The following is a 20,142-nucleotide window of genomic DNA, read 5'->3' on the forward strand; positions in this document are numbered from 1 at the left end:
TGGCCAAGGAGATCAGAAGAGGGTATTAAACACCCTGGAACTGAAGTTACAGACAGTTGTAAGCCGTCATGTGGGTGCTGGGGATTGAACCCTGGTCCTCTGGAAGCGCAGCCATTGCTCTCAACTGCTGAGCCATGTTTCCTAGCCCCTTGTGGAAATTCTTGACAGAGCCTAGGAAAGACTTTAACCAGACTTGATGGTTAAAGTCCTTTCCTCCCTGAGTCTTTTTAATTTTCTCCATCTTTGCTATCCTGTCACAAAAAGAATGGCATTGTTTCAATTTTTTGGCAAATCTCTGATTTAATACAGGACAGTTGGAGGCCTGGAGAGTCTAGCTCACAAGTGGAGGGGCTTGCCTAACAGCTAGAATAATCCATCTCTTTTTTTTATTTCTTCTGTTGTACTATATCAGAAGACAGCTCTGGAAAACGCCATACAGCTATGAGAAAAATGAATGGAAAACTGCGTAATATTTAGTGTTAAGAAAGCTGTTAACTCTCCTAGCAGACCTCTTGAAAGGCACTTTGGAAACTACTGGAGAGAAATGCTTATTTGGGGACGAAGATTGTTTTCAGATTCTTATGCACATTCCTAGCACGAGGGGCTCCAGAATAAATACGTTTTTAAACCACCAAGCACTTGCATTTGAAAAACAACTTTGTTCTAAATGACAGGATTTGACGTAACTCAAGATGGCAGCTGAGGCTCATAGTACTGAACCGTACCGTGACGTCACACATTTACTTCCGCTCACTCTCTTCCAGTTGATCACTACAGTTCCCAGAATGCTTTGCCAACGACGGTGCCATTGGTCGGCGCGGCCGGAAGTGTACCTGACGCAGGGGGAAGTAGAAGGACTCGGAGGCTGGAGTGGTGGAGAGCGGAGCTGGGAGGTTGTGGAGACCGTCGTGGGTCTCGCGGCGTTCGGTGAGCACTGTAGCTGGGGACAGGCGCAGGGTCTCGCGGGGAGGTGCTTTTCTAACCTTGACTCATAGTCAGGAGAGGAGTGACACTCGTGTAGAGGCGAAGCCTGTGCGTTCTTGACCCTCGCTTTTAACTTTTCTTGGAACAGGAAAGGACGAATTCGGACTTCTCACGCGACACTGGGTCATTGGCGTGGTTTTGCTGCGACCAGAGGGGTGGGAGGCACCGCAGAGGTTCTGACTCAGCTTCTAGAGCAGCTGCGGTTAATAGGATGCGCGTAAAAATCATCCGGGTCACTTAAAAAAAAACACAGATGCTCTGACCTGACTGCAGACTCTGTCAGGATCTGGGCAGCACAGTTGCGCAGCGAGGGTTGAGAACCGGCTTTTCCAATGCCGAGTTCTGACCTCCTGGAGGATCCCTGCGCAAAGGCTCTCCTTCCAGAATTAGCTACCTAAGTTATACCGTTTGCATTTGGTTACGATGATGAGTACGGTTTTGGCACGGATGCCATATTGGGCTCCATAAGAAACTTATTTTTCGGTTTCCGGTGGCGATAGTGTCCCAGTCGGACTTCATTGTTTCCTGTTGACAATTTGGTTATTTATTCTGATCAAAGATTGGAACCGTGACTTTTTCTTCCTGCCGGCGTTTTGACTTCTGCCTAATTTTTGCCTCCCAGCAAACCGCAAGATGTGGAAAAGTCACGTTAAAATCAGTCTTTTAATTTAGGGTATGGATTGAGGGTGTGGTTCAGTTGTTAAAACGACTTATATGTACCACAGGGTCTGAGATTCAGTCTCCAGCACCAGTGGGAAGTGGAGATGTTAGTCTTGGTATAAGACTGATACCATATTTGACCAGCAAGACTATCAGTTAAAATGATAATTGGAAGAGTGCAAGTTTATTATAATCTATTTTGGGGTTGGGGGTCTAATATGGGGTCTCATGTAGCCTAGGCTAGCCTCACACTTGCTGCTGTGTAGCCAAGGATGACCTTGAACTTCTGCATCCATCTCCCAAATGATGAGACTGCAGGAATGGGCTACCACAATTGGTGATATATACTGTTTTTAAAAATGACTTCCTTGACCAGGCGTGATGCATGCTCCTTTAATCCAGCAGTCAAGAAGCAGAGGCAGGCTGATTTCTGAGATCAAGGCCAGCCTGATCCACAAAGCAAGTTCCAGAACAGCCAGGGTCACACAAAGAAACCCTGTCTCAAAAAATCAACAACAGAAAATGAAAAATAATAATAATCATAATAATAATTATAAAATAAATAAATAAAAATAATGACTCTCAGTCGAAGAAAGTCAAGCTGTGTTTGGGGATTGTATGTAGCATTTTGTTTGGGTGTGAAAGACAGAATTTAAGACTGTGTACATACATAGATAACCATCACTACATAAAACATTTTTTCTTTTTTCCAGACATTTAGCCGCACCTCCCTCCCTGAACGCAGCATGGAAGAAAAGTCAGAAGACTGTAAGGTTCCAGAAGATCTGTTCAATGGTCTGAAAGTCACAGATTCTCAAGAAGGAGAGTCTGCCTGCTCCCTGGTTTCTGGTCCCAAGGATCAGCATCCTCAAAGCAAGCTACTGAAGGATGCTGAAGCCCATCCCCAGGAGGACCATGGAGAAGAGGAATGTTTTCATGACTGTAGTGCCTCATTTGAGGAGGAGCAGCCAGGGGCACATACGGCAGGGAGCAAAGCCAGCGACGACTCTAGTTCTGAACTGGAGGAAGAATACCTAATTGAACTGGAAAAAAACATGCCAGAAGAAGAGAAACAGGTAAATGGTTGTGATAACGTACCTCTTAAGCCACTTGTGTTGGTGGTGGTGTTGACCTTTCGAGGATATGGTTTCTCAATGTCCTCTTCACTGGACTGAAACAATGTATAGAATGACCTTGTAGCAGTCCTCTTGCCTCTGCCTCCCAAAGGCTAAGGTTACATGCCTTAGCCACCACGCCTACCTAGCTTAAACCCCCTTTAAATTTTAATTCATTACTTTGCTTGTTTGTATATTTTCTAGGTCTGGGTGTGACCACGTAGCCCAAGCTAACTCCCAATCTTCCTGCCTTCACTTTCCTAGTACTGTGATATAGGCATGCAAAACCAAAACCTGAGCATTCAGTTTAACAAAGAAATTGCTGGCTTTTCCCTGTATATTTAAGAACTCTGTCTTCTGCCTTAGGGATCTATAACATGTTTGTGCTAGGTATGTACAATGCTGTATGTACAATGCTGGCCAGGTGCACTACTGCTAAACTGTATCTTCATCACCACCTTCTGCTTTTGTTTTTTAAATGGTCACTCCTAAGGTATGTTGCTGAATTTCTGTAACAACCTTGTAAACTTTCTTAGCACTATGTTATGGATTGTGCTTGTTAATCTTAAATACCTTGGTGGCATTGTAGCTACAGAGCACAGTTAAGTGTCAAGGAACACATTGTGAGGATAGGAGCTATTTGTTGGAAATCTACAGTGGACCAGCTTCTAAGCTAAAATGGTTTTTGTTTTATGTTAAATGTATGAGTGGTTAGGACTAAGACCACACACCTAATAGATAGTAAAACTGATTTCTCCATCTCAGATCTCCTGAGCCCAGTCCAAAGCTTGGTGTAGCACTTAATAATCAAGCATCATTCTCAGCTTCCATGTCTTGGAGCTGCCCTCCCGGTGCCCTCCTTTCATAACCTGACAAGCGAGGTAGTCGGACAAGGTTCCATGGTGTTTGAGCTTCTCGTCAAAGAGCTTGAATGAAGATTGTAGTTTGGGCCTCCTTCCAAGGGGTTGTTTAGTGAAGTGGTTGGCATACAGTATCACAGAAATAGGTTAAGATAACATGTGTGGCAGACTTGGGTTCTATAAAGAGTCACTAAAGTGGATTTCTCATGAGCTGATCATTTAGCAAAGCTGAGAAGAGATCCAGCAACAACACTCAAAGCAAGGGAGTTACTTACTCTTTTGTACTTTTAGAAGGGATGGATCTCTGACTAGAGATAGGGCCTTACTACAAGATGAGCATGCCTTGTTACTACCATGTGCTATGAGCTTGGCAATAGTATTAGATAGAACAGAGGACCATGAATCAGGTTGTCATGGTCATGTATAGCTGAGATTACAGGCATAAACTACCCTGCCCTGTTTGTTCTTAAAACTGTTGCTCAAGACTTGAACTTGTCATCCTCTTGCCTCGGCCTCCTGCATGCAGGTATCATTGGCATATATCTCACATGCTCTTTACACTGTTAAATACATGGTTTTAACATGAAAGTTATCTTGTGGGGATGGATAGAGTAGAGTAGGGAGGATTTTGAGATACAGGTCTCATGTAGATAGCCCTAGCTAGCTTCAAATACTATTCAACTTAAGATGGTCTTGTACTTTTAATCCTCCTGCCTCTACCTTCCAGGGGCTGAGATTATAGACATTCAACCACTATCTAACTTAAGGTGTTGTTTCCTGTAGTGTGTTTCATCAGAAGAGAAATAAGAGCAAAAATAGAGCTTATTGGATACTTCTGACCAAGACCGTGAATCTAGATCAAGTGACACAAAGATAAGGAGCCTAACGGGAATTTTATGTGCCACTCTTCAGTCTGTCTTGGCTAACTAGACTAAGCACTTGCATTTTCTGCTGAGGTCATCAGAAGAGTTGCTTTGCGCCCTAACTACTTTGAGCTTCCCATTGATACTTGAGTTCCCGGTACCTTTCCCTAAGTCTACACCATGATACAGTTTGCTTAGGGTTGTGTTTTTCTAGTGTTCACACCTGTAGCCAGTGCAGTAGAGAGCATGACACTCAAGTTCCAGTCACCTCTCGTGAGGGGTGTTGGGGAATATGATCTTAATGTTACGGTTTCTCTTTTATTGCTGCCACTCATTTAGCTGTGTCCTCTTATAACAGCCCTTCTCGAGTGTGGTAACCTATAGGAAAGGGTGTGTTTGCTTGTCACATAATGTGCTACTACTGGCGTGCTATAATGTGAAATGAATTATTGTTGTGCCTACACAAATGGTTGTGTCTGCCACACAGTAGATACTATAAAGAGTGGCATCAGTACACACCTACCTTTTAGCATCCTTAGCAAAATTCAACTGCTCTGTTTGATCCAGCATGTAATAATACATGGCCTTCTCAAGTAGTATATTAACAAATCTTCTGAAGAGAAATGAGGGTTTTACTTTGGTTTCTAGTGTGTTTTGGGTTTTTCTGTTTTTGTTTTTGTTTGTCCTAAGAAAGACAGGGTTACTCTGTAGCCTTCGCTGTCCTGGAACTTACTCTGTAGACCAGGCTGACCTCAAACTCAGGGCCTGGCTCTCCCTCCAGAGTGCTGGGATTAAAGGTGTGCAACACTACACCCAGGCATGGTTCTTAATCTTGAGAGTACACTTACTTAGGCTCTCAGCTTCTCTGTACATGAAATAGCCTGCTTGTATTGTTATTTTTCTTTTGAAGTTTTTGTTTCAGAAGGTTCAGAACTGAACAATATGGAGGAGGGGCTTCCCTGGGTTGTTTTGTTGGTTTACTTGCTTTGTGGGGTTGGACAAAACACTGTCCAGACATGATGGAAGGTAGGCTCCAGACGGTTCTGCCAGTTGGCCTTAGAGCAACCACATTGTCAGGATGTTCCTTGAAGGAAGCACATACCAGCTACGGCATGTTCTGTCTTCTCTGCAGGCCGCACTTGTTCCCTGTTTGTGTTTGATGAATTTTAAGTTGTCTATATAAGTTGCTGCGTTATTAGAGGCTAAAAGGAGAAAGTCTCAAGTTTGAGTTTTGATTTTCTTTTCTTTTTGTTTTTTTGACACAAGGTTCCTCCATGCCCTGGCTGTCCTAGGACTTGCTCTGTAGATCAGGCTGGCCTTGAACTCACAGAGATCTGCCTCTGCCTCCCAAAGTGCTGTGATTAAAGGGATGCACCACCACTGCTGGCTTTAAGTTTTGATTTTTGACACAGGGTCTCAGTTATAACCCAGGCTGGCTTCAGTTTCTCAGCAGTCCTTCTGCCTCAGCCTCCTGAATGCTGGATTACAACAGGAGCCACCCCACTCCGTTTGTAATGTTGTGAGAAACTATGTAATTCTTTCATCTCTTTCAGAAAAGAAGAGAAGAGAGCGCTAAACTAAAGGAGGAGGGGAATGAGCAGTTTAAGAGAGGAGGTGAGCTCTGCACTGCTGCTGCTCCCCCACACACACTTGTTCTCTCACAGGCCCACACACTGGACAACAGTCGCAAAGGGCGCAGCCCCTGTGCTTCGCCACTCCAGGATGGATCCGTCCTCAGTCGCAGTGTGCAGCTACCATGGGGTCCTTGCACCAGCATCGTTTCTCTCTTCTCTAGTTTAGCTTTTAATCTAGACGTTAAGGAGCGAGCTCTTTAGCTACTGCTTTGGAAACCCTAACCTTAATGTGTTGATAAAAAGCAGCATCCCGGTCCCCATTTGCTACTTTCTAGCAAGAGAAGTCATTTACTAAGTTTTCGTTGTTGTTTGTTTAGGGTTTTTTTTTTCTTTTTTTGGCTTTTGGGACAAGATCCCACTCCGTAGGCCAGGATAGACTATAATGCTCCTGCCTCAGCCTCATAAGAACAGAGCTTATAGATATTTGCCGTCACACCTGTTTGCTTTGTTTCATGCGTCCTTGCCTATGATTGTTGGTTACATTTTAATTCTTGTAACAAAATATTTGAGGCAGGCTAACTATAAAGAAAATAGGCTCATTTCGTTCACTTTTGGAGGCTAAGAGTCAAAAATTAGCAGTGGCTGCTTTGGTAAGGATCCTATGCCAGACGATGGGAATGTACAAGAGGAAGGGATAACATCTGAAACCACACAGGAAAGGATGAGAGGCTGGAGAGAAGGCTCAGACTTTCTAACCACTCACCCTAAAACTCTCTCCAGGCACTACACTGGTTTCCCCTCACATTGTAGTCTTACCTGTCCAGTCCCTTAAACCCTCTGGAAATTCTTTTCTAAATTGCTGAACCAAATGAAAGCTGAACACCTAGGACATGCAACTGCTCTGAGAACTGAGGGCTCTCGCCTGACAGGATGTTCAGCAGTCACCACACATGTGCCTGATGCCCTGGGAAGAGCAGGCATTGTGTCTGTACAGACAGAAGCAGGGAATGATGTTTAAAACCTAATAACCTAGGACCATCTTTTCATTAGAAACGTTGGTCCTGTAAGTAGGAAACTGCATTGAGATCCCACAAAATAAAATCATAATGACTGTTCCCCATCTTCTGGTATCATCTTCAGATTACGTGGAAGCTGAGAGTTCTTACAGTCAAGCCCTTCAGATGTGCCCAGCCTGTTTCCAGAAAGATCGATCTGTTCTGTTTTCAAATAGAGCTGCTGCAAGGATGAAACAGGTAGGAGCTGGCATGCCTTTCCGTAATTGCACGATCCCTAGTGCTCCTAGGAATCCTGCATGATCTCCCAGTGCTCTGGGGGGTCATTTCTCTCCATAACTAATGCAGGCGCTTCAAGTTGTTGTTCTTTCCTGCCCATGTACTTCCCTGATGAAAAGCGTATTGAGAGGCTAGAAAAGTACTTAGAAGAACTTGCCTCAGGCTCACGTTAACGTTACTCATTAAAGTAGCAGGCTGACAAGTCCCCCCCAACTAGGGCAGGTTAGTGAAGCAGGAAGCCAATAGTGCACATCTCAGAATAGCTATGGGTGCTCCCTTTAGGCTTTTGGAATTGTAAAGATGTGGAGGCACAGGGAACCACTAGTTAAAGCTCCAGATGAGGGAACTGGAGAGATGGCTCAACAGTTAAGAGCACTGACTGCTCTTGTAGAGGTCCTAAGTTCAATTCCCAGCAACCGTATGGTGGGTCAAAGCCATCTGTAGTGGGATCTGATACCTTCTTCTTGTATGGCTGAAAACAGCTACAATGTATTCATATACATAAAATAAATAAATAAATCTTAAAAAAAAACCTCAAGATAAAAAGATGCTTATTACTAAGGCTTGGGTGTTTCTGTTAAAAATGTGAACTCTGGGAGAAGTGTCTGGCCCTTGAGGCAAATGGTATCTTTAAGTGGCAAAATAGTTGTCAGGGAAAGTTTTTTTATCTATCTGTATAAGTGAGGACTGGGTATAGCCAAGCAAGAAGAGTGCAGTAAACAGATATGCAGACATGTATCTAGACTGTGTTGATACTAGTGAGATTTCTTGTGGGCTTATCTGATTTTCTGTCTACTCAACATAATTAGTGTGACTACATTAAAATAATGGGATTTTTAAAAGATAAACCTACCTCTTAACTATAGCTGTTTCTATCCAAAGTGCTGTGGATGAGTTATTGTCATGCTTTACAGCTGTTATGTTGGCCAGAGTTGGGTGAAAGTCAGTTTTGTTTTGTTTTTTAAACAAATAAACCAAAAAAAAAAAAAAACTCACCACCAATAAAAAATCCTGACTCTTTAATGTCTTAAATTCTCTAGTACTTTTATCAAAATCATTTTGAGCGACCAAGTTTTTGTTTGGTAGAGGCCCCAGTTTCTTTGATTGGGGCAGGCAGGAGGGAGGTCACAGGGTAGTGGGGGTATGAAACAAGAACTTACTTATTGTTGGATTTTGTTTCTAAAGCTATGTATGTTTTTGGGATGTTTTATGTGGGCAAAGAAATAATTTTATAGAATAGACAAATCAACATTTTATATTAAAAGAACTAAATCAGTTCTTTGTGGATTTCGATGCAGGATCTGTAATGACCCTCTTTCCTCAGCCTCCTGGTGCTGAAGTTACTGGTGTAGACCAGACTGATTTCTGGCTCAGTTACTTGCTTTCAATTTTTTTTAGAACCATGTGTATTAGTCAGCAGTCAGTATTTATGTGAGTTTTTACACCTAGTATGAATCTGATCTTTCTTGTTGACACTCTTAGGGTACATGTTGTCATTGCAAAATGGGCTATAGAAACCCCTCAGTGCCAGGCTGTGTAGACTCTGCCTAGAAGATTTGAGATTCTGGGCTTCTACAGTTGCCACAATGATTTGTTGTTATCGTTTTAAAGGTTTATTTTATTTTTACTTTTATGGATTTTTCTTTTTTTGTTTTGTCATTATTGTTTTGAGACCATCTCAGCAGTCCCAGCGTGGCCTGGAACTCACTGTCTAACCTGTGCTGATCTCAGAGTTGCAACTACAGCTGTTTTCCTGTTTCAGCCTCATCAGTACTATGACAGTTGTAAGCCACCAGACTCAGCAATGTTTTTAAAGCTGGGCTAACATAATAAACTAGTTATTTTGTTGATTTTACTATCTAAAACAGGATCTCATTCTGTGTGTTTGTTACCAAGAGCCTTTCAGAGACACTCACATGAACTTGGAATTTTATATGGGAAGTAACAACTGTTTTTATGTGACTTCTTTGAACAGCATTCTTTTTTTTTTAATATTCATTTTTATTTTATGTGGAGTGCTGCATGTATGTATACCATATATATTCCTGATGCCCTCAGAGGTCAGAAGAGGGTGATCTCTTGGAAAATTATAAGCAGAACTGCCATGTGCTATCTAAAACCTCTGCAAGAACAGCAAATAACCACTGAGCCATTTCTCCAACCCCACTTTTTATTATTATTATTATTATTAATTATTCTCTCATGCATTACACCCTGACTGCAGTTTCCCCTCCTTTTTCTACTCCCAATTCCACTACCATCCCAGAGCAATGCCCGCTCCTCCTCCCTTTAGGAAAGAGCAGGCCTCCCAGGGATATCAACTAAACACACCATAACAAACAACAATAAGACCAGGCATATACCATCAGTATATATAGATGTTTGTTTGTTTGTTTGTTTGTTTGTTTGTTTTTAAGACTGGGTTTCTTGGTGTATCTCTGGCTATCCTGGAACTCACTCTGTAGATCAGGCTGGCCTTCAACTCAGAGATCCGCCTGCCTCTGCCTCCTGAGTGCTAGGATTAAAGATGGGTGCCACAGTGCCCAGCTCCACATTCTTTATCTTCATACTTATTCCTGATGATCAGATCATGGTAATGCGCCCTTGGGCCCTTGAGATGAAACTAGAGGGATATATGTTAATGTGTTCTGTCATCTTTCCTTACAGGACAAGAAGGAGATGGCCATCACTGACTGCAGCAAAGGTAAACCTTCTGTTGACAAAAAGCATTGCCTCAGTTAGATAGACAGGTTGGGTGTGTATTCAGGCCTGGGTCCCCTCATACAGGGACTTTTAAAGAAGCAGCTTCATGGGATGGCGTTTTCAGAGGCACTATACTATATAGGAGTCATCTTAGAGTAAGCATGCTTCCAAGTGGATTTTGCAGCCTATTTCTTACAGTAGTAAATAGCGTGTGGAACAGAATTTACTTCCTGTAGCCTTCAGATTACCTGCCTTTGTGACTCATTGAGAATCTTAGCTGCTGACCCCGCACTCACAGCTGTTTAGATGTATACATGTATACCTCACGGTCTGGGCTCTACATATAGGGTGAACATGAAGGGGTTTTTTGTCTTTCTGAATTTGGATCACTTTGATTATACTTTCTATTCCATTCATTTTCCTGAAAATTTTTTTACAGCAGATTTCTATATGTGCCACATTTTTTATTTGTCTATTGAACAGCATCTACTTTGGTTCCAAATCTGTGGCATCGTAAATAAAGAAGCAATAAACACTAATGTACAACTGTCTCTATGGTAGGATGTGGAGCTCTCTAGGTATGCCCAGGAGTGGAATAGCTAGGTTATATGTACAGTAGTTGTATTTTTAATTCCTTGAGAAACTTCCAAACTGAGACCCATAGTGACTGTATTGTGTACACCACCAACAATAAATCAAGGCTCTTCCCAAGGTACTCAGAACCCTTTTTTGAGATAACAATTTCTTTTCTTTTTACAGCAATCCAGTTAAACCCCACCTACATCCGTGCGATACTGAGGAGAGCTGAGTTGTATGAGAAAACAGACAAACTAGACGAAGCACTGGAAGATTATAAGTCAGTATTAGAAAAAGATCCATCAGTACATCAAGCAAGAGAAGCTTGTATGGTAAAACAGATTTTAAAGTATTTTTTCATGCCTGGTGTAGTGCTGTATGTCTTTAATCCCAGCCCTTAGGAGTCAGAGATGAATGGATTTCTGTGAGGTCAAATCCAGCTCGGTTTATATAGCAAGTTCCAGGACAGCTGGAGCTATATAATAGAGACCTTGTCTCCAAAACAAAAAACAACAACAAAAAAACCAAAGTATTTTCTGTTTCTTTTGCTTTGTACTTAGTAAATCTTTAGTCTTTTCAGTCACAACTAAATTCTATTTTATGATTACCAAAGTATATGGGCAATAGATTTTTGTGATGGCTACTTACTCACTGGGACTATGTACCATTTGATCTCCACATATATGAGCCGACATGACAGCACATTCCTGTCATCCCAGAACTGGGGCAAAAGAACCCTAATTTTGGAACCAGCTGGATCCTAAAACCCCCCCCCAAAAAATTAATTAATTAAATAAGTGTCCCATGTAAGCTTTTCTTTGTTGCATTGGGGATATTTTGTTCTCTATGGTTTAGTGAGTCTTCTAAAATTTTACCTTATTTTGTGTGTGTGAGTATTTCACCTGCATGTCTATCTGCGCCACATGGTGCTTGGTGCCTATGGAGGTTAGAAGAAAGTTAGAAATAAAATTAATGGGTGATTGTAATCTACCCTTTTGTGTTGTTTGTTTGTTTAAGATAGTGTCTCATTCGAGCCTAAGTGGACTTCAAACTCCTCACCATCTTGCCCAAACCCCTTATTTTGGGGTTTTTGAGACAAAGTCTTACTGGCTAGTAAGTCTTTACTTAAGCAGACTGGCTTCCAGCTCTCGGTGAGCCTTCTGCTTATGTCTCACAAGTACTGGGATTACAGGTCTGTGCACAACTGGCTTATTCACAGACTGTTGCTGAGGTCTTCTTCTGAGCTAGACATTGTTTCCACCTGAGAATGATGAGACGACTCAGTAGGTAAAGGCTTGCTGCCAAGCATGATGCCCTGAGTTCAATTCCTAGAACCCACATGATGACAGGAAAAAGTCTCACCCCAGAAAGTTATTTTCTGATCACCAGACAGACACACACACACACACACACACACACACACACACACACATGCAAGTGCAGTTTTAAAAGGACTGAGAGCTAGAGTAATGACTGGTGGTGAGTAGTACTTCCTGCCCGTGCGGAGGACCCAGCTCAGTTCCTAGAACTACTCAGGTGGTTCACAGCCACTTATAACTCCAGCTAGAGGATCCACACTCCCTTCTGGCACAGACATACACACAGAAAAATGTAAAATAAACCCTTAGTATTTTTTTAAGAGAACTGAGAATCTGGGATGTGACTGAGAGTAAGGCTTAAACATTTGTCAGATTTAAATAAGAATTTCTTACCAAATGCTTGTTTTACTTTTTCTTTCAGAGATTACCTAAGCAAATTGAAGAACGTAATGAAAGGTTAAAAGAAGAGATGCTAGGTAAGTTTGCTTCCATTACTTTCTCTAAATCACAACAGCTAGGAGACTAGGGTAGGACCATCACTACTTTCATTCACTTAGAGCAGTTCAGAATCTCTTTGAGGCATATGCGTGAATGTGTAGCATGGGTGCGTGCGTGAGTCTTGTTGAGATTGCTGCTTTGCAACAATACTAGGGACAAGGCCCTGCTCAGCTGTTTTTAATTTCAGGAAGCACAGTTGGCTTAGAGAGGGATCAGCTTTTTCAGGAACCAAATTTCTACCTTGTCTTTCACATGATAATCTCAGAATCCAGTTGAGTCTTTCCAGTGCATAATCACTGCTTAAGGTTTTATGTTTATTTAATCTGTAGTTATTAGAGCTAGTAATGTCAGAATGAAGGGAGTTTTGGGTGGAAAATGGCACTAGAAATCCCATTAGTGCTTGGGAAGACATGAAAAAGAAGTATGTGGAACAAACAGTTAAGGGGCAGAGGCTGAGGAGATTACTCAGAGGATCTGAGTTCAGAGCCTCACAACCCATACATAACTTTAAAAAAAAAAAAAATGCTAGGCAGGGTGGAATACATCCGTAACCCTAGTAGTGGGGAGACGGAGACAGGAGGGTCCCTTGACCTCTGTGGTCTGCTGCTCTTACGGAATTGGAAAGTTCAGGGTTCAGAGAGAGACAGGAGTAGAGGTACCCAGTGTTGACCTCTGCACACCTATGCACATGCACATAAAATGGAGCAAGGGTGAGAGGGGTATTTGGGTCATGGATTCACTTACCCCATTAGTTACTTCTCAGAGTTGCCAGGGCATTTCCTAGTTGGAATCAGAGCCTCTTGCTTTGTGCTTTAGTAAGAACCTGTGGGGTTCCTAGACAATGCTTGCATTATCTGTTTAACCTTTCTTATATGTCCCTGCTCTGAAGCTGCTCCATCTTCCTGATGACTGTATTCTAAATCTTTGATGTGCATTGCAAGGGTGTGGGTCTAAAAGAAAGTCTAAAATACATTAGTTTAGCCATATATGGTTTGATACGAGTATCTAGAGAATGGGCACAGACTTTCTCCAGTAGATCACTCAGGTAGATGATGGACTTTTTCCACTCTTAACATCTTTTTACCCTCAAAATTTTTACATGATCCTATGCATACATACATACAAGCTTTATTTGAAATAACTATTTAGCAGGCAAGAGACATGGCTCAGCAGTTAAGAACATTTGTTGATCTTGCAAAGAGCCGGGTTTGGCTCCCAGAACCTACATGGCAACTAACAACCACCTGTAATTCTTTTTTTTTTTTTTTTTTTTTTTTTTTTTTAATTTTTCGAGACAGGGTTTCTCTGTGTAGCCCTGGCTGTCCTGGAACTCACTCTGTAGACCAGGCTGGCCTCGAACTCAGAAATCCACCTGCCTCTGCCTCCCAAGTCCTGGGATTAAAGGCGTGCACCACCACCGCCCAGCCCATCTGTAATTCTAACTTCAGAGGATACAATGCTTCTGTGACCTCTTTGGACTCCTCCATGCACATAGTGCATATACATAGACTCAGACACACATACATGTAAACTAAAGTTAATATTCTAAAAATGGTAATTGTTTAACATAACTTAGCATGTCTTAAATGTAAGAGCAAATTTGTGTAGTCATGGGAAATGTATTTTACATAAAGAAGCAAATCTAGGCTGAATATCTGATGCTGCAAGACATAAAGCATATTCATTGTTTTCAGAGTTGCTTGATATTTTGGTTTTATGATTAGCAATGCTGAGTTCAACACCTGACATATACCTGCTACAAAGTGACAGGAGTAGGTTTAGTGCCATTGGGAAATTTTGCCCTAATCTCAAACCAAAATTATTTAATTTTGTTAAATGAAAATCAAATCAGCAACATAAGTTTTTAAAATTAAACATTATAATACAAAAGATAAACAAATCTGATACTTACATTCTTAGGAATGATGATAGAAAAATATTAAAAGTTAAAAAACATTAACCATTGTTTCAGAAAGCAAAAAGCTTTAGCTCAGAACATATAAAAATCTTGAGTCTGAGTCTGTTTTCAGGTACTCACAAATATCATATAGACACTTAGACATACATGCACACATAATCAAAAATAAAATGTTTTTATTTTAAAAATAAATAAAAGTGAAACTGGTCAAACATTCCAGGATTCCTGAAGTTCAGCTCTAGGAGGACAAGAATAAATTCCTAGTATTACTTCCTAGCTTTAGATAGCTTCTTGGTGAGCAAGGCTGTCATACTTCATCAGAATGCTTGCTTAGAAGGTTTTTCCACATGCAGGATCTGTCGATGTGAGCCGTTCTTAGCAGCTTACTGAGAGCATAAGAGGTGTGTACTTGGTGACCAGACAATGATGTGAACATAAGTCTCAGAACTATATGATTACAAGTAGACATTGGTCATCATCCATCAAATGCTTTATCCTAAGCTGTTCCAGCCAGGGAATCTTTGATACAAGTAGAACTGTGTGTACTGTAGTGGTTCTTCCTGCGTCTCATATTGTGTCAGTTATTTGAGCTATGAAATACTATATTCCTCTCCTTACTAGATGGATGGTTACAGCTAGTTTTTCAACAGTGTCTCAAGATTCCAATAACTAACTGCAAAAGGAAGTTGCCTTTGGAGAATGTTTCTCAAAATTTAATATACAGACCATCATCACTGGAGAGTTGCCAAAATGTTCCATCCAGATGTACTGAAGTGAAATTGGAGGCAAACCCAGTAATGCAAGTTATGTTCAATGACCCTTACTTGGGAATATGACAGCACAGTGAGGAGGGAAGATGTGTAGAGGTATAGGCAGCTCAGATGAGGGAGGGTTTATGGGCCAGAGTAGCATGTGGCCATACCACAGAAGGACCAAGGGAGAAATTTGGCTTAGCTGAGAGGCATCTCCTGAACAGCAGGTCAGTCACTGGGTTTCATCTTTCCTTCTTGTGTGCTACAGCCACAGTAAAGAAAAGCATTCCTGCTTATCCTTGGGGTAAACTGTCTCACACACAGTCTAGTTCCTTAATGGGATGTTTACATAAAGAACCACTTAGAATGTTGTTTTGAGTCAGAGAAACTAAGATTAACCATAGCTAGATCTCTAGTGCTTTAACAGCCTTGCCGGTGCAAGGAGGTTTGAACTCTGCACTGCTGTAAGATCCTAATGGAATAGGTTCCACCTTACAAGGGACATGTCATGTTTGTTGAAGGTGCCTAGTTTGCTACAAGAAGGAATGAGGAACTCTGATTGCTGTCAGGATAGTGAGACATAGCATTAGCAGCCTGAGACAAGTATGGCAGGTAGGCTTCCTTGAGATGAGGGAACTGCTTCAGCCTCTTAACATTGGCACTGGCTTAAACAACAACAGGAAAGTGTCTGTGATTATGTATATTAAGCACTGTCTTCACAGAAGTTGGCTGCTTCTCTGCCATCATCACAAACATCAATAAGTGACTTTTTCAGACACTAAAATCCTGAGTTCACCACATATGTTGTGTTCCTCTGAGTTCCCATTGGCTGGACTATGGCTTCAGACTCTTCGCCAAGCATCATAGAGATGTTTGCTCCATGAATAAATGGCCTCTTACATAATGCCATGAAGCTATAACTTCCAGAGCACCCTTAAGCTTTCCCCTTTGGTCCATTTGCTGTCAGTGGACTCCTGTGGCATAACAGCCATAGGACGCCAGGCCTGGCTCAGGACCTGAGTACAGACAGTGCAGCCTCCTATCTTCTTCCCCACCCATTGTCTCTACCTGTCTGACTTGCATCAAATTCTCAATTTACATCTCTGTGTAGACCACATTGTAAATATTTTTACTTTATCTGTTCTACAAATGTTCAAATACTACATATGTACACTGCACATGTTAAGTGAAGTAATCCATCCTTGGGTTTTTTTCTACAGAGGAGACTTGACCTTGTACTCTGTTCTGTGTCTCTACACAGGAGAGTCTTCCACTGTAGCTTCAGCAAAGCCCCCGGGGAGCCAGGGGAGTCTCCCCCTGATCTGTCCCTACGTGCCTAGGGAGCCCATAGGTGGGCTGATAGATTTTCGTTTTCTCTGCATTTGGAAAAGCATTGGAGTTCAAAGATCTTCATGCAAGCAAGTCCTTCAGCTAGCTGTGTAAAGTTAGGATCTAGAGAGGTTTGAATGTTTCACTCTTAGCTTGGGATAGTCTTTGAGCACTCAAAGAGCGTTTTTTGTTTTGTATAGATCAACCTAAAACCAAACCATTGGTGCCTAAGAACACTGCACAGTGGAGCATGATGGCTTACCATTAGCTCACTTTGTAGTACAGGCTAGCTTGAACTCATAGCAATTCTCCTGCCTCAGCTTTTTTAGTGCTGGAATTACAGGCATGTACTAGCACACCGCTTCCCGTAATGACATTTTATTGTGTTTATGTGGCTTCTTTTCTCCTTACCCTCTTTTTCTACAAGCCCAGAATAGGCTGCTGAAGTTCTTGGGACTATCTGTGATTCAGGTTTCCCTAAGGACACCTGAACACCTGTAATGCCCTACCTGAACATCTGTCCCTGTACCTGTGCTTTTGGACTTTTGTCTGTGTGAGGGGGATGCAGGTATCCAAGGTTTATGTCAGTGGTGCTCAAGGATAGCAGCAGTGAGCATGTGTGCTCTAGAGTTTAGTTTGGGATACCTACAAGAGAGTGATCACCCCAGGTTCTGGGAGCTGTCTCCAAGAATGGATTAACTTTTCTTCAAACATGTTAAGTCTGTCTGGACGAGATCTCCAGATGAAGTCCAGAAGCTTCCACTGTGAAGACCATGCAATTTGACAAGTGCTTCACTTGGTCTTTCCTCTGGTGGGAGACTCAGGGTGGCAAATGTTGCTAGCAAGGAACATGAAGGAGCATATTCTCTGAGGACTAAGCTGTCTCTTCCCATCTTAGCTCCCATGCTTATCGCCACTGGAAGCAGACCTGGAAGAAAGCTAATGCAGTTTGAAAGCATTGAAACTTTATTCTCCCATCCCAGTCAAACATTTTCAGGACATTTATAGTTTTATAAATTCTGTCCACTACTATAAATCCCAAAATCTCATGGGAGTTCCATCTTAACACACAACTCCAAGGGCCTCCTCTGTCTTAGAACAGCATGAGAATCCTTATTTTGGTGTGATGAATAAAGCTGAAGCTGGCGTGGGGAACCCTGAAATACTGAGGTTGATGGCACTATACAAATGAAAAAGATCTCATCGCCCTCGTAATCTCACAAGAGCCTTGTGAAAGGCTGAGTGGGAGGCCAAGAGTGCACTTGTAAATGGGGAGAGGCTCAGTAGCAATGCGCCTGGTTGGGTTGAACTCGGCGGATGGCTACTGTTGTTTTCCTTAGAACAGGAGAGTTAAGAAGCCACCATCCTGACATCCAGGAAGGCCAGGCTAGGCCAGTGCCTTCACTCAGCACTTGCGATGAAAGTCTCTGTCCTTTTAATTCTAGCCAGCTTGACAGGAGATTGTGACTCTGTGGAGGACTGTGGGTTCCAGTGTCATTCAGGCAGTAGAGTGACAGCACTCCTGAGAGGAAAGAGGCGGAAAACCCTCCTAGAAAGTATCAGGTTCCTGACAACAAAGCCAACTGACTGCTGTCTCCTGCTTCTGTGTCTGGCACTCATCTGAAGTGTTTTTCTGTTACAGGTAAACTAAAAGATCTTGGCAACTTGGTTCTACGACCTTTTGGGCTCTCCACAGAAAATTTCCAGATCAAGCAGGATTCTTCTACTGGCTCCTACTCCATCAATTTTGTTCAAAATCCAAATAATAATAGATAACAGAAACAACAGTGGTCTTAAAGGCTGACTGGGAGGCCATGATGTGTTCACAAGGAGCACGGCTCTGCAGGTGTTTAATGTTTAAGAGCATCTTATCTAAGAAAGGCAATGTAGTAGAACCAGAGCCGCCTTCTTGCTCTTGTTTTATGATCAGGATGGAATGTGCCTCCTGATGTGATGAGCCTCATTAATTTCCATTTTAAGGTGGTGTCTGTGCAGCTGTTGTCCTTGGTTCTGGCTGTTTTCTGTCTGGTGGAGAAGCCTGCTTGTCAAAGCTGACTCTTAGACCCGCACAAATGTGCTAGCCACCAAAAACCTCCCGTAACCATCCAAGCCTGTCAGTTGAGTGATGACCATACATACGGATAGGGTCCCCTCCTGCTGCCCCTCCCTGCTCACACTCGCTCAGACGCTGCAGTGCAGGGGCTTCAGCATTCTTGAGTTCCTCCGTATTAATAAAAACATCCTGTGACAGTTGGGGGCTGTGTTGTTAACTTTGTTCCCATAACAGCAGCTGAAGCAGATTGTATATGACATTTGAGACCAGTTCTGGTTTCAGTCAAGGTCACTGATTCTGAATCCCACAGAGTTTTTGCTGCTTGACTCTCTTAAATAAATGGCCAGTGTGCCAGAATTCAGAAATCCTGCTTCATAAGCTGTCTGTCAATCTTCAGTTTTATGAAGGTTGTGAAATTAGAGGTTCTGACCAAGCTTCAGTGCTAATCTCAGCTTAAAATCCCAGCATTCGGTATGGTATGTTTGTCCCCAAACAGAACCTGTGTAGACTGCATGAAGGCAGAAGTTTCAAAGGAGAGGTTTTTGTTTACCTAGGCATCTGTTGGTGCTAGTTGAGTTTTCAGTTGTAGTTGAGTGTCACAGTGACATATGGGCCTTATTTTGGAGATGAATTGCCCTGTTATTTTGTGAGCTGTGTGTGACAACGGCCCTGGAACTTACACCATAACCTAAGTTGGCCAAAAGTGCTAAGCACCTTTGGCCAGAGTTTCTGTACAACTTGTGTGTGATTTTTTTTTTTTAATACCCTTTTCAGGAAAACTGGGTGCCAGATTTAACAGACAGCAAAGCTGTTGTAGCTAATACTTGTAACCCCAGCACTTAGGAGGCCTCAGCTGAAGGATTGCCACAAGCTGCAGACTGAAAGACAGGCTTGGCAAATCAGTCACCACTGCACCCCTGCCCCTTCCTAAGTGCCTAGGCTTTCAGGAAGCAAGCCTGAGGTTCCTACAAGATAGGACCTCAAGTCCTATGTGTATGTGTACGCTTGTGTGAGTTTATTATATACAGCATATGCACGCAGAAACTTACCGAGGCCAGAAATTGGAGTCACAGTTGGGAGCCACCATGTGGTTGCTAGCAACCAAACCTGGGTCCTCTGCAAGAGCAATAATGCACTCTTAACTGATTAGTCATCTAGCCCTTTCAGAAGGATTTCTGGCTGAAGAACAGGAAATAATATTGCCAGTTACATTTCCTTATAGACGTTGCTACAGGTATGGAGGTATTGCTTTTGTGTGTATGTGTGTACATGCAAGTGTGTGGAGGCCAGAAGCTGACATCAGGCATCTTCCTCATTCACTACATAGTTCTTACTGGCCTACACCCCAGTAGACCGTGCTAGTCTCAGGTTTACCTGCCTGTGCCTCATGCATGCTAGGTACTTTACTGAACCATCTCCTGAGTCTAGGTGTTGGGTTTTGAAACCCTCTCCCTTGCTCCAGCCCACAAACTGTTAGAGAATATGAAGCCAGCATTGTATATGGACCAGGCAACAACTGTGGGCTTGCAGAAAGGAAAGGGGGATCATGTGGCTGCTCAGATGTCCATAAGCCAGTCCCCAAATCTAAGATTTTGAAAATGTTTGGCAATAGCAAAATCCTGAAGTGGAGCTGAGGTATGTAGAGA

The 20,142-nt window shown here is 42.4% G+C and overlaps 1 protein-coding gene across 1 annotated transcript; it reads left to right on the forward strand.

Annotated features, from left to right (window-relative positions):
• The first annotated feature begins 840 nt into the window (after positions 1-840).
• Ttc1 (tetratricopeptide repeat domain 1) lies at positions 841-18,861 on the forward strand. The gene is made up of 8 exons (XM_028777666.1): positions 841-927; positions 2,358-2,720; positions 6,036-6,096; positions 7,197-7,309; positions 10,016-10,052; positions 10,811-10,959; positions 12,368-12,422; positions 18,086-18,861. Exons 2-8 carry the CDS (start codon positions 2,391-2,393, stop codon positions 18,217-18,219), a joined length of 879 nt encoding a protein of 292 aa, XP_028633499.1. The 5' UTR covers positions 841-927; positions 2,358-2,390; the 3' UTR covers positions 18,220-18,861.
• Positions 18,862-20,142: the final 1,281 nt, after the last annotated feature.

The sequence above is a fragment of the Grammomys surdaster genome, unplaced genomic scaffold (assembly GCF_004785775.1).
Source record: "Grammomys surdaster isolate TR1022 unplaced genomic scaffold, NIH_TR_1.0 313, whole genome shotgun sequence".
Lineage (NCBI taxonomy): Eukaryota > Metazoa > Chordata > Mammalia > Rodentia > Muridae > Grammomys > Grammomys surdaster.

Excerpts from the sequence above, each read along its gene's own strand:
- Ttc1 (XM_028777666.1), top strand. The coding sequence starts at position 2,391 with ATGGAAGAAAAGTCAGAAGACTGTAAGGTTCCAGAAGATCTGTTCAAT. Across the intron at positions 10,960-12,367 it reads AAGCAAGAGAAGCTTGTATG|AGATTACCTAAGCAAATTGA; the intron begins GTAAAACAGATT and ends TTTTTCTTTCAG. Across the intron at positions 12,423-18,085 it reads GTTAAAAGAAGAGATGCTAG|GTAAACTAAAAGATCTTGGC; the intron begins GTAAGTTTGCTT and ends TTTCTGTTACAG.